General features: G+C 45.4%; 2 protein-coding genes across 2 annotated transcripts in view; one reads left to right on the forward strand and one right to left on the reverse strand.

The window, feature by feature from the left end:
• The window catches only part of UPK1B (uroplakin 1B), a 27,108-nt gene continuing 9,196 nt past the window's right edge, over positions 1–17,912 (forward strand). The window contains exons 1-5 of the mRNA XM_036883358.2: positions 1–1,996; positions 12,562–12,649; positions 13,649–13,849; positions 16,489–16,563; positions 17,212–17,334. Coding sequence (XP_036739253.1) covers positions 12,581–12,649; positions 13,649–13,849; positions 16,489–16,563; positions 17,212–17,334 — 468 coding nt within the window. The 5' untranslated portion in view covers positions 1–1,996; positions 12,562–12,580. The remainder of the gene's footprint in view (positions 1,997–12,561; positions 12,650–13,648; positions 13,850–16,488; positions 16,564–17,211; positions 17,335–17,912) is intronic.
• Positions 13,849–17,912, reverse strand: part of B4GALT4 (beta-1,4-galactosyltransferase 4) — a 43,919-nt gene continuing 39,855 nt past the window's right edge. The window contains exon 8 of the transcript XR_008997935.1: positions 13,849–14,154. The gene's annotated coding sequence lies outside the window, so the exon portion shown is untranslated. The remainder of the gene's footprint in view (positions 14,155–17,912) is intronic.

Genomic DNA, 17,912 nt, shown 5'->3' on the forward strand with positions numbered 1-17,912 from the left:
GGAGAGGAAAGATTAGCAGAACACAGTTAGAAAACAATTATTGGAAAAACAGACCAATCCTACCTGTATATTAAGCACTTGAAACTCCCTAACTTATCAGTTGCAGTTATTGTCTGAAAATTGATCTTCTTTTTCCTAGCTAGTCCCTTGTTTCTTATATGGGGTTTCATGTTCACATTATCTAATTTGAAAAAATTCATGTTTATTTTCTCCCCACATAATCCAAGTAATAGAACATAAAAATGCCTAAGATATGAATGAAAACACATGTCCTTGATTGCTTCCTTGCTACTTTATCACGAAGATTTCCAAGAGCCCATGTTTTTAATAACTTTTATGTTTCTCTTTCTATAATTATAATGTAGGTCTGTTGTTAACTTGGGAACTACCAAAGAAAAGAAGAAAGTCAAAGGAATCCATATCACATCATCCAGATACAGCCATATTGATATTTACTTTACATGCTTCCTAACTTTTTAATTCATATATATATATATATACTTTTTAAAAAGTAAAAATGTGTCAACTTGTACAAGCTATTTTGTAACCTGCGTTTTTACCTTTTAGCCCTTAGAAGAGTGCCTAGTACCTCATAAGTTCTCAATAAATATCTGTTGAGTAAATGAGTGAACATATTTACATGTCATTAAGATTTTTTTCTGTGGCACTATTTTTCACGACTGCACAGCATTCCACTCTATGAATTATCATGCCGCATCGATCCAGGCCCGGGAGAGCTGAGGAAAATAAGGTGTGTGATGGACACACAGATGCCCTGTGCATGCCCCGAGTTCGTGCTGCTCAGGGCTGCAGGGAGTGCTGGCACTCCGCCCTCCACTGCCAACTGCCTTCAGGGATTGCTGCAGCTACAGAGCACCACCTTCCCGGGCCTCCCCGTATCTAAGGATGGATCACAGGGGGCCCATGAAGAACGATCATGACAGGCATCTCCCTCCAAGTTCCCCGGGGAAGACGTGGTGCCCGAGGCTTTCCCACCTCCGTGGCAGCTTGACTTCTCCCCACACCCAATCCCGTGTCCACCCTCTTCCTTTCATGGATATTCATCTCAAGAGCACTCCCTAATAAATATACTGCACTCTAAACTCTGTCTTAGGGTCTGCTTCCTGAAGAACCGAACCTGGTACAGAGTTGGTTCTGACCCAGAACTACTTCGCTAATGTTAGCAAATTCTAACATTACTGCTGTTACCCATACCTGCACCCGGCTAAATAAACTATGACGCGTGCAGTCCGCGATTTGTTTCGTAGCCATTAAAACAACTGTTGGTGCTGTGTGTGACACGTGGGCTCAGGAGGAAGGAAGGGGAAGGGGAAGGGGAAGGGAGGGAGGAATTGGGTATCATCACATAGTTCCTTGAGCCTCTCTCTATGCCTGAATTTCTCTCAGTCTCTTTGTTTCCAGATCTCTTGCTCCTTACTAGTCTTAGGGCCACACACAGTGTGAGCATTACTTGGGCAACAACTATTCCTCTAAATGCAGCATACACAAGTTATAGAAACTGGACGTGACCCTGAACAGATAACATGTACCAGCAGAGCTATGGGCAGTCAGGATAATAAAGAGGCCTTTTAATGCACAAGCAGAATTAAGGATCAAATCACATGAATAAAAAACAAATCAAATCCAAATAAGAACAAAAGCCCTGAGTAGGTGTTCGAGGAAGGCCCTGAGCTAGGAGGAATCCAGGGGAGTGATGAGCTGTGCCCTGTCAGGATGCCTCCAACCTGTCAGAATCACACATTCCTAAGCAGCAGAAATCTACAGAACAAAAACTTCCTGTTACTTCCGGCCTCAGCAAGGCGAACTTAGGCAGCCTCAGGCTCAGCCCATGTGAGCTGCCTCCTCCCAATCACAGCCCACCCTCCCCTGCTCCCAGAGGTTCAAAGAACTGGTGCAGGGTAGAAAAGCACTTCGGGCCAGAGCAGCCTGCCCAGCGGGCCAAGGCAGCACCAGGAGGAGGAGGCGGAGAGGACAGGTGAGTAAACCCGACTCCACTCTGCAGGGACGCCAGCTGCACCCTCAGGGGCTGAGCCGCTGTCCTGGGAGGGGAGCTAGCAGTCTGAGAGGGAAGAGGACCAAATTCATTTCCTGATGAATAGAGTCAGCAATTTTTGTAACTTAGACTCTTGCGACTGCTTTATTCTCTTTTACTTTAAATGTACAGATTGCTTTCTTAAACCATTTGATACTGTCCGGCTCTCAGAACTGAGATTAAAGTTCTGGAGGTGTCAGTCATTCATCCTGATTTCAACCTCAAATTTCTTCAAAGATAAAGAAAACTCCAAGAACCCTGGGAAAATGTGTATCTCCTGACTAAATCTCAGAGAGATGCCCTCCCAGACCCCCAATTTCCCAGTGCAGAGTCAGAAAAGCAAAAGACAATTTAAGGAAACCGGTCATGTTATTTCTGAATAATCTAGCAGAGAGATGAGACCTTCCTGGTCGTCTTTTTAGAAATCATTTGGTCCTGCCAACGCGTAATGGGATTTGTGAGGCAATTACTTACATTTCTTCTCTACAAATGGTTCTGCCTAATAAATGTGTCAGTTGAAATAACTCAACAAATTACCTTTATCTGTAATGTTATTTTTACATAATGTATTTTTAATCTTCACCAGTTAGTTCATCCACCAGGATCTGCATATTCCAATTATACATTATGTATGTATATATAATTTTTTATTGCATAAAAACCTTTGTAAAGGAATCATAAAGAACCTTGTAAAGAAATGGTTTTCCTTTTGATTAATGCTCCTCAATAAGGAGAAAAATTGCTCTTTTTTTGCTTTCTTCTATAACAGACTTGCTTTCTGCTACAATAGGCTTAAACATAAACAAAATTTTTTTAACTGTCTGAAAAGAACCATAGACTTGTAAATCAAAAGGGGACATTAGACACCATCAAGTTAAAAAAAAACAACCCACAAATGAAATCTCAGTATTTTTTTTTTAACCTCTCCTGCTTACATTCTTACCTAGAGCAAACATTGATCAGCCCTAGAATGCACTGTTTCCTTGAAGCTGAAATCTGGGCCTCATGGCCACGCAGGTCGCCTACCCCCCTGCCTACGTGCCTACCTGGGGCAGAGACCAAATTCATGAGGAGGTGCCCTGATCTTACCTCCCCCAAGGGATCTCCACAATGTTCCTGCCCTGGCGGGGGCATCCCCCAACCATTATGCACACCTGATGCCCTCACTTGCCCCAGAGTGACTGAGCGATTGATCTACCTCTGGTCCTTGACTTCAGGTGTGAGTGACCCCGAACTCATCAGGAGCAGAGGACAGTGCTGTCCAATGAGCTCTCTGCCGAAATGGAAGTGCTCTGTACAATAGTCCCTGATCACCTGTGGCTTCTGAGCATTTAAAATGTGGCTAGTAAAACTAAAGAACTGAATTTTAAAATTTCATTTGATTAAAGTAATTTGAATTTAAATAGCTACATGCAGAAACTAATTACCATAGCAGTCAGAGCAGGTTTAGTCTTTAAAGCAAGCAAAGCTAATGGATGCTGTGAGCCATGGTGTCTTGGGCACGGTAATAAGATCTTCTTTTCCTCATTGCCAGGGACTCATCCTACACTAAATATAAGCAAACCAACAACTGTCCTGATCTATAGTCTCCACACCCATCTTCATTCTCACCTCTAAGTCATTCAACTGTCTGCTGGGTTGAAGGCAACAGCATACTGTGTTTCTTGTTTCTTCCTCTCCTATTTCTTTTTTCTATTATTTTTGTTGATCCAAATTTCTCTAGCATGACCTGGAGGTTTAGGAGTGATCTGTGTGTTCTCTGGCCCAATAAACTTGGGTGAGGGACAGCAGAAATGGATTTGCAAAAATGATCCCATCTTGGTGGGTGAGTCTCTCTTCTTTTTCTTTGGCTTTGAAAATTGGTTTGTTGAGTGAGCAGTGGTTTTTAGATCTACTCAGTGTGTGTGGAAACAGCAACACTATGGATATGAGTAATTTTTTTAAGCAAACAAACTGAATGAAGGCACAAGAGAAAAAAAAAAAGAAAACTCCAGCCTTTTAAAAAGTCTGCACTCCTCAGAGCAAAGGAACTCCTAGGATGTTGAGCAATTTGAGTAAATCATCATGGCGCCAGGCCACTGGGCAGTTTTCCACAGGGTGGGGCTCACAGGGGCTATTCCTGTATGTGGAAAACATTTTGAGGTATGCTGCCCACTTTCAGTCTGGGGTGGTATCATTCCTGAAGCGGACAGCCACAATTCAACCTCTACCTTCTACCAATCCCACTTTTTTAAAGTTATCCCATCCCACTGATTCTTTTATAACCCTGCCAGATTTTTAAAAATTCTAATATATATGAGGGAAGCGCTGCTTTGGAGAAACACAGGAAAGTTTCAGTAGACTCCACATTTGCCATAGCCCATACTACGGGGAACTAAAAAGGGAGGGAGGAAGGGAAGACCTATCATAATATCAGGACTCAGCCTCTGCACAGAAGACTGACCCAACTGGGTGTTCCCCTCTCTGGGTGTCTCCCCTCTCCCTTGGGAAATATAAGGAAGGAATCTGATAAAAACATTCACATTGACATCAATGGCTCAGGAGAATCAATGGACCTCTTTTATATGAATTTGCATTCTAATGAGCAAAGGAGGGATTTCAGAAATTAGGGTGAAAAATGAAGATTTTGAATGGAGGGTGAGGTGGAAGGTTCTTTCCTTGCCAGCTTTGTTTATGTGACTCCCTTGTGACCTGACTTGTAAGGAAAAAGGCAGGCTGAAGGGCAGGACACTGGGAGTTTCTCTTAATTTTAAAGAGACATAAAGGAAGGTGTATATCCCTACCTTTTTAAAAAAGAAGAATGAATGATTAGTGACAGACTCAAGAAAGGCTGGCTGCAGGGCCAGGCGACCTGGACTCAAATCTTGGCTCTGCAAATGACTCATCGGTGGTCCTGAGCAGGTCACTTCCCCCCAGGGCCTTGGTCTCCTTACCTGCACTCCGAGAGGACTGACGGCAAAGCCTCCACCTTTGCAGCCAGAGCTGACCCTCTATCGTGCAGTGAGTGGGCACATGGCCAATAACAGTTCTAGGTGAAACGACACATTGGTTTCTCCCCAATCACATGCCTTCTCAGTAAGACAAAACTACCTAAAGTGTAGTCATAGACGTCTAGGTATGTCACTCATCAATTAATTTGAAAGTTTATGATCTTGTTCCTTGAGAGCAATTACTTGTCAAGTTGGCTTACTTTAATGTACAACCATCTCTTCCTCTGTGGGTTCAGAATAGCTTATTAAACAAAGTTTTGGGAAAAAAGAAAGGTAACAAGGTGCCAGGCCAGATTGCAGTGGGCGAGGCTCGCAGGAAAGAAACGTCACACACGCACATCCAGCAAACTGGCTGTGGTCTGAGCTTCCCTGAAATGCTGTTTGCTTAGGGCCCAGGGAAGCAGGCAGGGTAGGAAGGATCACTCCAGGCAAGGGTGGTTGTGGAAAGAAGAGGTTTTTCAGTTCAGCTTCAGGAGATGGAGTTCAATAGGCAGAAAGAGAAAAGACTTCAAAGGGAAAGGCAACGTACACACAACCCAGAGGCATGATCTGCGCACTCGGCAGAAGAGGATGGTAAGCAGCAGGCCCCCTGGAACCCGGCTGGTACCGTCTTGAGTGCAGGCTGAGGAGACAGGGTTTTGTCTCTTCAGCTGTCCAACCTCTCTTCCATGGGCTGCAGGGGAGAATGAAATGGTTGGCTCTGGCCAGATACTGTGTATACAGACAAAGGGAAGTTACTGGTCTGTCTCCAACAGCTGGAAAGTCAAAAGGTCTCAGATTCAAGGGCAGCATTGTAGGACAGGAGAAATCTGGATGTGAAGAGATTGGTCAGCAAGAGACAATGGATGGACAAGTGAAGCCATCTGCCAGTAGGAATTAAGGGGTTGCTGGTGACTTGTGGATCGAGCTTGTGCTTGGAGCAAAACCAGTCCAGGGCTCTCCGCTGAATTTAGGCTATAGGGAGTCTTTGAAGGTATTTAAGCAGAGGAGTGATATAAAAGCAGAGCTGTGTTTTAAGACAGCGGATCTCAGGTTAATGGCTGGCACCACGAATTGCTGATAAACTCAATTTAAAATAATCAAGTGGACTATTTGGCCTAAATTCACTCTGTAACTACATCATAGCCTAAATAGGTGGTAGCAGGCACCCAAGATTTAAGAAAAACCTGGGAGGGGGAAAAATGCTTAAAATGACAAAATTTGATCATTCATTTTTCTTCAAGTTAGGAAATGACTGCAATTATTCAATTTTGGCATCAGAACATATCCTCCCAGTAGGTGGAACATCTGTGCTTTGTAGGATCATTTAAAAACCTCTGCTTTAGAAAGTTCACTCTGGAAGCACAGCGTGGAATAGAAACAGAAACCATTACATTCATCTGAGCCAGAAGTTAGGAGCTGGCAGTGGGAACTGGCAGGAAAGGGTAAAATGGTGTCAGGAAACATCAGAAAACAATCATTTTTGCTTCTATCCAAATTATAAATCAATTGAAGTCAAGGGAAGGGGTGTATTATTAAGGGTTCTCCACAGATACAGAACAAATAGGAGAGACAGAGAGACAGATTTATTTTAAGGAATTGGCTCATGTGGTTATAGTGCCTCCCAAGTCTGAAATCTATAGAACAAGTGAGCAGCCTGAAAATTTCAGGGAAGAAGTTGCTGTTGCACTCTTGAGTCTGAAATCTGCAGTCTGGAAACACAGGGTTTCTGTGGTGCAGCCTTGAAGCAGAATTGCTCCTTCTTCGGAAACCCAGCCGCTGCTCCTAAGGCCTTCAAGTGAGTGGCTGAGGCCCGCCCACATTGTGCAGGGTATTCAGCTTTACTCAAAGTCTACTGCTTGCAATATTAACCACACGAGAACAGCATCTTCACAGCACTCTCTAGACTGGTATTTGACCGAACAACTGGGTACCACATCCTAGTGAGGCCGACACATAAAACTAACCATTATGTGTTATGCAGGATGTTCATTATGATTCTTTCTTTCCCAGGCAAGCAGAAACAAAGCCCAACAAGTCACCAAGACACAGCTACTTCCCAGGCCCTATTTACATTCTATATGAAGAGAAATGCCCCCTTCTATTCTTTCTCCAGGCCTGGCCTCTCTGCAAAGGTCAACAAGTTCATGTCTTCTTTTTTAATAGCCATCAGTGTGGAACTTTGTTAAAGTTTTTCTTTTTTTGACTTAAATCAGTTCATGTGTCTGCCCTTATACATCAGCATTTAATTGCCTTCAAAGAACTCTAAAATGAGATTAGCTAGGCCTTATTGTTTCCTCTTAACACGGAATGCAGCCCTGCTCAGAGTTACCTCCAACTTGCCTATTTAGAATGTAAACTCACTTGCCTCGGTTTCTCAGGAACATATCCTAGAAGTTTCCCACTAACTGGAGGCCTCTTTGACACAGAGTCTAAGTAATGTCAACTTAACGTGTTCTGACCAGGGTTTTCTAACCCCAGTCTTGAGTATCTTCTAGCTTCACGAGTAACTGCTTTCTAAGTTCATTAATTTGATGACATGTTTCTTGTCAGTTAGATCTAGAACCACTCTGAGGCTACCCATGTAGTTTGGAAGGTTAGAGCTGATGAGGGGAAGCTCTGGGAGGCCTGGGCTCCTCACTCTTGTTTCAGCCAGATTTGGGTCTGATGTATACATTAGAGTTCCATAGTAAAATCGTATTTCCTTTGAAATGTGGCTGTGTATTTTAAGATAAAAGCAAATCACTAGTTTTAGTGCCTTCAGCCTTCAAGTCCCTTAGCTCTGGGAAAAAGTAAAGAAATTAATATTGCCTGAGTAACTAGTATTGTACTAGAATTCACATATATTCTCATTTAATTTTCACAGTAACCATTTAAGTTAGGTATTGTGATACCCATTTAGAGATGAAGCTCAACAGGATTAAGTAACTATATGCTCAGGGGTGGGACTAAGGTTCAAAACCAGGTCTGTCCAAAGCCCATGTTCTTTCTACTCCATATTCTCTAACCTGTTCTGCGATAAAGGTCTAGGCAAATAATTCATTCATATAATCATTCATTCAAATATGTATTTTTAAATTTATTTTATCTAATTTTATCTAGTCCTTTATTTAGCAAAGTAGTTTAGTGTGTGCCTCTGTGTCAAGCACTGGGCTACCCCGGACTAAGAAAGACAAAGAAGACAGGATCCTAGGACCTTCTCCTGCTTTGGAGACTCTTGCAATAAAGTGCAGAAGCCATTTGTAGGTTGACACAAGGAGGAAAAAATGCACAAGGGGAATGGAACAGAGTCGTCTCTGAGTAATTCTGCATCAGGGAGAAAGCAGCACAGCACAGAGGGAGAACCTTGGGGTCCTCTCTGCACCACCTCTCAGTCTGGAGCAGAGGCCCCAGAGCTGGCCTAAGCTGGAGGGATGAACGCTGTGGGGTGTTAGCTGCTCTGGAATGCTGATGGAATGCAGAGGGGGGCCCTCCTGTGTGGACCTGCTGCTGGTGCCCGGCTCTGGCCACACCCCAAGCACTGGGAAGTTTGTCCTCCTCTCCCAAAGAGATTTTTTTCTCCCATGTATCCTTCCATGGAAAATTAGCAGAAGCATGCATGGGTGAGGCCTCAATGCTCCTCCAGCTAAGCAGCCCCTGGGCAGAGAGAAGAGGGAATGGGGAGGGTGTTTCACCTCAACCTAGGAGCCTTTGGCTGTGAGACCAGTTCACCACTAAAATCTCCCTCCTGGACCCCAGGGATCACTGGTGCATAAAGCAAAGCCATGGCCCAATACCTTGCCCTTCCTAAATATCCCCCTGGTCATAATTCATAATTTATTATGTTTGCAAACAACCTTAGTGTTTGCCAACCACTTTCACGTCTTTTCTCTCAGAGATCCCAGCAATCCTATAGACAAGCTGTGTTTTACCCACTTTATAAATGAGTAGGCAGAGTGGCATTGCCCAGGGTGACATAGTAAGGGTGGGCAAGCCTTGGGTTTGAACCTCAGCCTTCTGACGCCAAATCCAGTGTGCTCGCCGTTAGACCACTGCCACTGGTCTCCACTGTGGGCTCCCGGAAGCCTACACCTGGCTCCCTAACTGCCATCCCTCTGGACACCTGTGGCTGTCTGGGGGAGGCGACAAATGTTTTAGGTCATCTGGACCCCAGCCTAGTCTAAAATGTATGTGACCAAGGAGAAACTGTGAAATCCTGCCTCCCACATTAACCTACGAATGTGCACCTTGTACTTCTGAGAGCTTCAGTCCCAAGGGGTGGGTGAGAGAGCTGCAGGTTTGGGATACATCTAGACAGATTTTCTGGAAAAATGTGGGTGCAGCATTGGGTCTGGGAAAAATGTACAAAAATGAGAGCACTGTCAAGAAGCTAAGGAGACAAAAACCTGGAGAAGAGAGTGAAAAGACAGGCCCAGTGAGTCTGATCTTTTTTTTTTCCTAATGAAAGCATTAGCTATGCAGCAAGGCTTGAGAAATTGCAGAGTGTTCAGTGAATGATCTGAAGCCAGGAAGGTCTGGATTTGAATCTCAGCTTGTACATTTCCTAACACTGTAGATTTAGGCAGAGTAATTAATCTCTCCAAGCTTCCTTTCCTTCCTCTGCAAAATGAAAGAAAACAGAACCTCCCATAGGTCCTCCAGAAGGATCAGCTCTGCTGACACCTTGGTTTTAGCCCAGTGAGACTCATGTCATACCCCTGGCCTGAAGAACTGTAAAGAAAATACATTTGTGTTGTTTTGAGCCATAAGTCTGTGGGACCTTGTTACAGCAGCAATAGGAAACACAGATTTTTGGTAAAAATATCCATCTCTCAGGTCTGTTGAGAGGATGAACTTCAAGTGCCTGGCATGTGCTGCGAACATCTGAAGTGCTCATTATACGACAGCTTTCATCATCATTTTGTTATTTTGGAAGACAGGACTGAGTTTCTAGGTTATAATGTGTCACTGATGCCAGAGGCCTGAGGAGAAGAGAACGCAGAGAGAAACAGGAGGAAAATTCAGTGGTTGGCATCTTCAGAAAGTCTTGCTCACCAGTATGTCCCTGCCCTCCTTACTCCCCCCACAGCCAGGCTGCCTCCCGGGCAGTTCCTGCACGTGCCTGTCTGGGTTCCTTCATTGCTCTCTTCTCTTTGCTCGGACCAAGCTCCTAGCAGCCTCTTCCTTTTTCTCACCCGCTCTTGTCTTCAGATTTCCTCCCTGATCCTGACTCTTGCAATTTTCCCACAGAGCACTCACTCGTCTGTCTCTTCTCCCTTTGCAAAACTCTGGGTTGCAGGGTCGTCTTTGGAAAAGTATGGATCTGGGGGGACATAATTGAGTCACTGGGGCCAAATCCCTTCTCAGGATCCCTTCATTTCCTTTCTGGACCAAGAAAGCACCCCCCCCCCCGCATCGGCCTGCCACCTTCTTCCTTCTCTCCATGGCCCCATTTCCCCCTTTGCTCTGCTGCACATGGTCATTTTTGCTTTGAATTTTTATTGCTATAGTCACATTGTAAATTCTTTGAAAGAACCAGATTGTCTTCTCTCTGCTCTCTGAGCACAGCTCATCATTACAAATGGGCTGCTACCTGGTAAATGGATGCATACTCAGCTCGGGTTGAAATGCTGCTGAATTTGGCCTCTCCAGATATTTGCCCTTTACTCTGTATACTTGCATTGTCTGAACTTCCACCTTCCACAATCTATTTATTTGTCTCTCAAGTTTAGATGGTAACCCAACCGGTCAGGAGCACTGTCTGTGCATACCAGAAATGAACTGGTCGGGCCACAGGAGTAAGGCGCTCCCTGGGTGGAGTTTGCACACTGACGCTTCCGAGATAGTCAGGCTCCACTCAGTCTAGTGTGTAACACTCACTGGGAAGAACGAATGCCATTTCTTGGCATGAAATTGACATTTCCAAGCAGAAGAAACGAACGGCATTTCTAAGCAGAAACTACACATAGGGATCTTGTAACAGTGGCCCAGTTTCTTCTCTTCATTCGGCAAACATTGATGGAGTGCCCACTCTGTGCCCAATTCCCAGCCAGAAACACTCACAAATTTTAACTCCTCAATTTCCATAGCTATTCAGGTGATCAGGTAAGGAGAACCTTACCTATTAGAGATCTTTAAGATTACTTGGCAAGTTGTTAATACTTAACCATCAGAGTATAACAATGAACTTAAAATTTCACAAGCCTTTTAGGAGGCTTACCTCCCACTGACAGCACTACACAAACGGGACATCAGCTGCACTGACTAGTTTTACATGGAGTGTCACCCACTCACCTTCCTCCCACACCCATACACCTCTTCTCTACTTACCAGCACCGCACATAATCTACAAGGCTCCTTTCCTTCTCAGAACTCTCAGGACAGTCCTTACGGTCTTGTTAGATATATAATGACTATTTAGGAACATAGCTTCTCTACTAGAGCATAAAATCCTAAAATATAACAATCTCTGTTACATATCTTTGTATACCTCACATCGCAAGCTGTATCACATAACACATTTTGATTTAGAGCACGCACGCATGGGATGATTAAATTTAATTAATAAAACAGTAAGAGATGTGATTGGCTTTTCTCAAGGTATTTCAAGCTCAAAAGTCAAAGTAATTGACCTAAATGCTTACCGTCATCTTCCTTCCACAGCATCCTCAGGGAGGGAGAGGCTTACATATTTTTAGTGCCATACAAAGCGCTAAACCTTATCAATAACTTCTGGGAGCCAGCGTGGGCTGGGGCACGAGCTACACCGACCGACATCTCCAGCTGAGCTCTTCACTGGCTGGTTTTATGACCCCAGGGAACTTAATTTACCTAAATTAAAGGTTTAGTTCCTCATCTGCAAAATGAGCCTCCTCACCGTTTTTCTCTCTCTACCTAATTGGGCTAGGAGAATTAGATGTGTGTGTGTAAAGCACTTAGGAGAGTAGCATGTGGAAGGACCTAAATGTTGTCCCTCTTTCCTCCCATGCCCCCTCTCAGGTGGCAGGGTACTTTTTTATTTGCCTGATATTTTTGAAGGTAACAAAGTATTCTGAAAGTAATGGTTTTTAACAACTGCCCATAGTCCATATGGGAACCAACTGCCCACTTGGACCACGTTTTGCCCCTTGGGTGTCAGTTTGCATGAGTGAGGGCAGGAAGAACCCTGACAGGGAGCCCCAGAGGGCTGGCCCCTGCCCAGCCATCAGACCTCAGGGCCGCCCCTGTGGGCTTGTGGGACCTCAGCTCATCACTCAGAAGAAGCATACAGTCTATATAATCCTTTCCTTGAAGAACTCCTGAAAGTTACTGGTCAGACTCTGGCAAGCTTTTCTTGTTTTCTTCTTTATGAAATGACTGCTCTCATACATCTCAGTGAACATTGAGCTCAGTCAGCACATTTCCTCCAGCGCTAAATGTTGCGTAGCTTTGGTTTGGATGCTCTAAAACACCAGACGCTAGAACACAACGGTGCGGGTTAGCCATGCAGCTGCAGCCTTATTTGTCACCTATTCCTACGAAGCAGCCGTAATACTGTGATGTTCTCCACTGTGCCTTCAGCTTGTGGGAAACCCTGAACATGGCCAAAGATGACTCCACTGTTCGTTGCTTCCAGGGCCTGCTGATCTTTGGAAATGTGATTACTGGTGTAAGTAATGAGTATTTTTTGAGAAAATTCTGTTCTTCTGGTAATCATCATTTTAGATTAATCAAAAGTGAGAGTTTAAAGGAAAATAATGATGTAATTGTTGACTCCCTGCCACTTTGCTCCTTTTTAAGAAATGTGTTAGTGAAGTATGCTAGCTAGAATTTAATTATATAAAGAATCACATGCAACTATGTAACATGTCAAAAGACAGGGGTTTAAAAAAATAGGTATTTCCTTCCCAACTTTAAGATACAGCAATCTAAAATGAGCCACATCAACCATGGTCAGTGTCCAGACACTCGCACCACTCACACTGTTTCTCTCCTCTTTCACCTGGGTTGATTTCCATGGGATTCTGTTGTGAAGGCTGTTGGGAGCAGATGTTTGTATCTGCTTGTTCTCATCATACAGAGGCCAGTACCCAGATGTGAGAGTGTGGGCATGGGGTAGTGAGAGAGCACTTAGGGGTCAAAATCACTGGCTCTTGGCCCAGCCCTGCCCCTGGCTCCATGCAACTCTGGACAGGTCATCATCACCCTTTGAAGCCAAGATCCCTCATCTGTAAAATACAGGGGGTGGGAAAGATAACCAGCTCTAACATTCAGTGGTTCTCCGGCACTGATAAACATGACCAGGACCAATTTAAATTTTATAACCCGAATTTGGGCGAGGGGCAGTGGGAGTGGGGGTGGGAGATTTATCTTCATACAAGAAGACTTTGAGTCATTCATGCCCAAGAACTTAACAGATGGTCTGAAATTGTCTGCGTCTTTTCCAAAATAGCAATAGAACGAATTGACACGTGGGAGGAGGAATGCAACCAGTTCAGTGGGGTGAAGAAGTTAAGTCTCCCGGCAATGAGCAGGCTAAGTCAGTCGCTTCGAGCCTGTGTGGGGTACCAAGTTAGTCTCTCTCACCACCCCCACACACACCTTCTCTATCCCTTTCCCAACCCTGCTGTCCCGGCCGCCAGCCTGACAGAGCCTCCTCTGCCCCCAGATGTGCGGCATTGCCCTGACGGCCGAGTGCATCTTCTTCGTGTCTGACCAGCACAGCCTCTACCCGCTGCTGGAAGCCACTGACAACGATGACATCTATGGTGCTGCCTGGATCGGCATGTTTGTGGGCATCTGCCTCTTCTGCCTGTCCGTCTTGGGCATTGTAGGCATCATGAAGTCCAACAGGAAAATCCTTCTGGCGGTAAGACTTTGAAGCTCACTGTAGTTGTCTCCTGGGCCGATTTTGATGCATTGATTTGTTTCTTCTCCTCTGAGCACAGTGCCTTGGCTTTTAGGTGGGAGCCGAGAGTGCCAGGTGAGGGTGACTCTCCCTGCAGTGAAGCTTCTTTGTGTGGGGGGCGAGGTTGCCCTCCACTTTGCAAGTCCAGAAGATTCCAATACAGAGAACCCAAAGGGGAGACACCTGGGGGAGACCCTGCTGAGTATTTTCCAAATCTGTTCTTCTCCAGCTGGTGACTGCAGGTGCCCAACACATAGAGCCAGGAGCTACATAGGCCAATGGAGAGTCAGAGTGAGAACTTGATAATCAGATTTCTTTTTCTTGATGATAAATAGTTTAAGATATCATTTTAATATTAATCAGGCATCAATGTATTAGGACATAAAATACAAGCCATGCATGAATTTTCGGGAGAAAGCCTGAGCCTTTTCAGACTTTTTGACTTCCAGGCTGATGGTTTTGTCTGATGACTGGCACTTCCCATATTATGCATTCATTCTACTTTTCAGAGACTCTACAAAACCTTGACACCCTCCACTGTAGAGAGCAGCTTCAGCCCCCACCTGCCTGGGAGGCTCTACCTCCGTGACCCACAGATGGGCTTCTGCCCCAAGCCACAGACAGCAAGGTTGTGCCCTCCCTCAGCAGAGGGAAGCACAGCTCAGCCAGCAGAACTAAGAACCCTCCTTGTTGGGCCTAGACCACTCTCTGTCCCCATATTCTGGCCAGCAGTTTCCCATGCTATGATGGGGTCCCACCCCGACTCCCCACCCTGAAATAACTCTGCAACCCAAATGCTGTAGGACTGGAGTTCCACCTTTATGGAACGAGTCCAGCAACTTAGCATGCTTGATGGTTTACTCTTCCTGTGGACTAACATTGTCCTGATACTAGGGGAATGCAGAACATTTACATTCTCTGGCTCTCTGGTGCGAGTTAGTTCTAGGGCAAAAGCACCCACTTTTGCAAGGTGAGGGAAAGAACATGGGGATAGGGAGAGGAGAGGCTGGTGTCCCTAGAGACAAGCCTCACCTGCACCTAGCTCACTTCGAGCCGGCCAAGTCTGCTTGGGAACCCACCTGGGAGGGAACATTCTCCACCGTGCCCTGCAAAGAAAAGGAGCAGCATGCTCTCCAAGGGGCACCTGCCCTTTGCCTCCTTTCTGCAGTGCTTCTAAGGGATTTCTGAGCCTCCCTAAGGGTGTGTCTTGCCAATGGGTTTCAGCCCCGGGCAAGTTCACTATGGATTCAATGAGACTGAAAAATGACAATGGAATGTTCTTGGGGTGAAAGGGTTTATGTCCAACTTTATTCCCACAGTGGCAGGTCAATCACTAAAATCCCATCCACTCAGAGCAAGTCTACATGCAGCAAGCTGTTCTCTGCCTCTGGGCCTCTCTGCCCCAGCAGCCATCTCAGTCTCTCTCCTGGGTGCTGCCACCACTCCAGTCTCTGCTCTCCTGCAGCCCTGCAGCTGTGCCCCTGTGTCACCCAGAGCATTGGGTGGAGCTCTTTATATAGTCAATAGCAACATATTGCCCACACGTGTGTAGTAAGCTAGCTGACCAGGGCCAGGTGAGAATCCTGCCCACAGGAACCTTCACTGTATCCACAGGGGTCCAGCAAAGCTCTTGACAACCAGGCCACAGCTAAACTGTGGGGGTGGGGGATATGAGTTGGCAGGGAGGTGGCAGGAATGTTAGGAGGTCTCTGGAGGGGCTCCTGGCGTTAACTCCCCAGCCAAAGCCCTTTTCCCCAGCTGAGTGATCAGGGCAGGAGAGGGCCCTGCTCTGAGAGCCCCCCTGCCCTGGGAGGGAGAGCCAACACTGACCCCTCCCCAGAAGAACCCAAGGACCAAAAGCACACGTGCAAGGCTGAGGAAAGCTAAGTCAGACCCTCGATAAAGTTCCTGTCCCAGCCTCAGAGGCCATTTGCTGCTCAAACATTTTCCAGCCATAAAGAGGGGCAGTGTGGTGGGCAGGCATCATGTGAACATGCACAAACAACACACACAAATGAGCTGCTTGGCTCCCCTGACCTGGTGTAGCTGCCGGGGTGGGGAGAGAAGAATGCCCGTGAAGAGCTGTGTCCTCTGATTTGACTGGATGCTTGTCAGGAGGGATGGTGCATATCTAAACATGATCCAGTTCATCCTTTCTGACCTCTGTAATTCTAAATTTTCAGTAAACCATAAAGAAAATTTATCCCAGTAAGAGAGGTTAATGAGGCCCTGCAAGTGTCCGATACCCTAAGATTCTCTTGCAAGCCACTGATGGAACACACAACACACAGGTGTGCCATTTCATTCTTACAGCTGTTTTCCCTAGTTAAAATAGAAATGCAGGACACTAGCCTTAAAAAGCTCTGTGCTCAATAGCCAGTCATTTTCTGGGGAAAGGAGAGAATTGAGCTGATCAGCGCCTAGCACCAAATCTTGCTCTAAGCAGCTGATAACTGAGAGTTTGTTGAATAACTTCATGAATGATTGGATGGTTATGTTTAGCTGAATGTGCTGAAAAAAAAAATTAACAAATACTCATTTAAAAAAATTTCTCTTTGCTGGTAAATGTAATAATTTCTTTTCATTTGTTTCCCTTCCAGTATTTCATTCTGATGTTTATAGTGTATGGATTTGAAGTGGCATCTTGTATTACAGCAGCGACACAGCGAGACTTTGTGAGTACAGTCGCAAAGCACAGAGCAAAATGATCATATGAATCCCCATTACCACGAGAATAATAGCATAGCTGACATGTGTGAAGCCCTTACTCAGTACCAGGCACTCTAATATGCATGTTAATAGTAAATGTATAATTTTACTTAATCTTCTTAAGAACCCTATGACATAGGTATTATTACAAAAAAGAGACTTAAAAAGGTAAAGTGCTTTATCCAAGGTTGCACTGAGAGATGAGAGATGAGTCCTGAGTCCAAGTAGTGGGCCTCGCGGGGCCCAAGCTTGTCCTGCCGTGCACAACACTACCTTGCTCCCCTACTGGCCCTCTGATACGATGATCAATAACCCCCCACATCCAAGACTTCCTCTCAGTTCAGCATCCTTTCCCCCTTTTTTTCCATTCACGAGCCTAAACTACCCCCACAATGCCTGTCCACCCTGGTCTCACTGGGATTTCTTTGAGGGGGGGGTCTTCTCCCTACCCAGGACTTCAGGCACCCAGAGCAGCACCACATCCACCCCTACCCTTTCTTGGTGCCTCTGAGTTATCTCACTCCAGGAGACAATGCCCAGTGCCCCCAGCAACAGGCTGAGCAAACCACGTTGCCTGCTAACCCTCCCTCTTGTGTTGCCCCCTCCTGCTGTAGTTCACGCCCAACCTCTTCCTGAAGCAGATGCTGGAGAGGTACCAAAACAACAGCCCCCCAAGCAACGACGACGAGTGGAAAAACAGTGGAGTCACCAGGACCTGGGACAGGCTCATGCTCCAGGTAATGCCTGTGGTCTTGGAGACATACCCTTCTGTACCTAAGCCAGGAGTCAAGCGTGTGTGGAGGTCACAGTCTCCATGGGAGATTCCTTCAAAGAGAGACTTGATGTGGGCAAGTTCATCTATTCCTCTTACCTATTCCTCTTGTGTACATATGACTCAGGGAACCCCTAGATTTATATTTTATTTCAAGCCATGATGCTGATTTGCTTCCATTTATAGGGATAATGAAATATAAGACATTTAGTTGTCAGTCACACAATTCTGCCTCTTAGAACTCAGGCATCACTTACATGAGAGAAACGTGTTGCCTCCTCTGTCCCACAGTGAGCTCATGCAGCAGCTATTGGCTTTATTGCTGATGTAGTGCCTTTCCACACCTCTTACAAGCTGGTTCTGCTAAGCACCCTGGGCTTTGGCTTGATTTGATCACCCAGTTTTCTCTAAGTGGCCGTCATACCTTATATCCAAATTTACCTCTACTACCATCAAAAGTCCAAGACTTTCAAAATACATACTATCATACCTACATTGTCGTATGCATATGAATTCTCGTTTCCCACATAAGCCCTGATTTGG

This window comes from Manis pentadactyla, chromosome 1 (genome assembly GCF_030020395.1).
Source record: "Manis pentadactyla isolate mManPen7 chromosome 1, mManPen7.hap1, whole genome shotgun sequence".
Classification (NCBI taxonomy): domain Eukaryota; kingdom Metazoa; phylum Chordata; class Mammalia; order Pholidota; family Manidae; genus Manis; species Manis pentadactyla.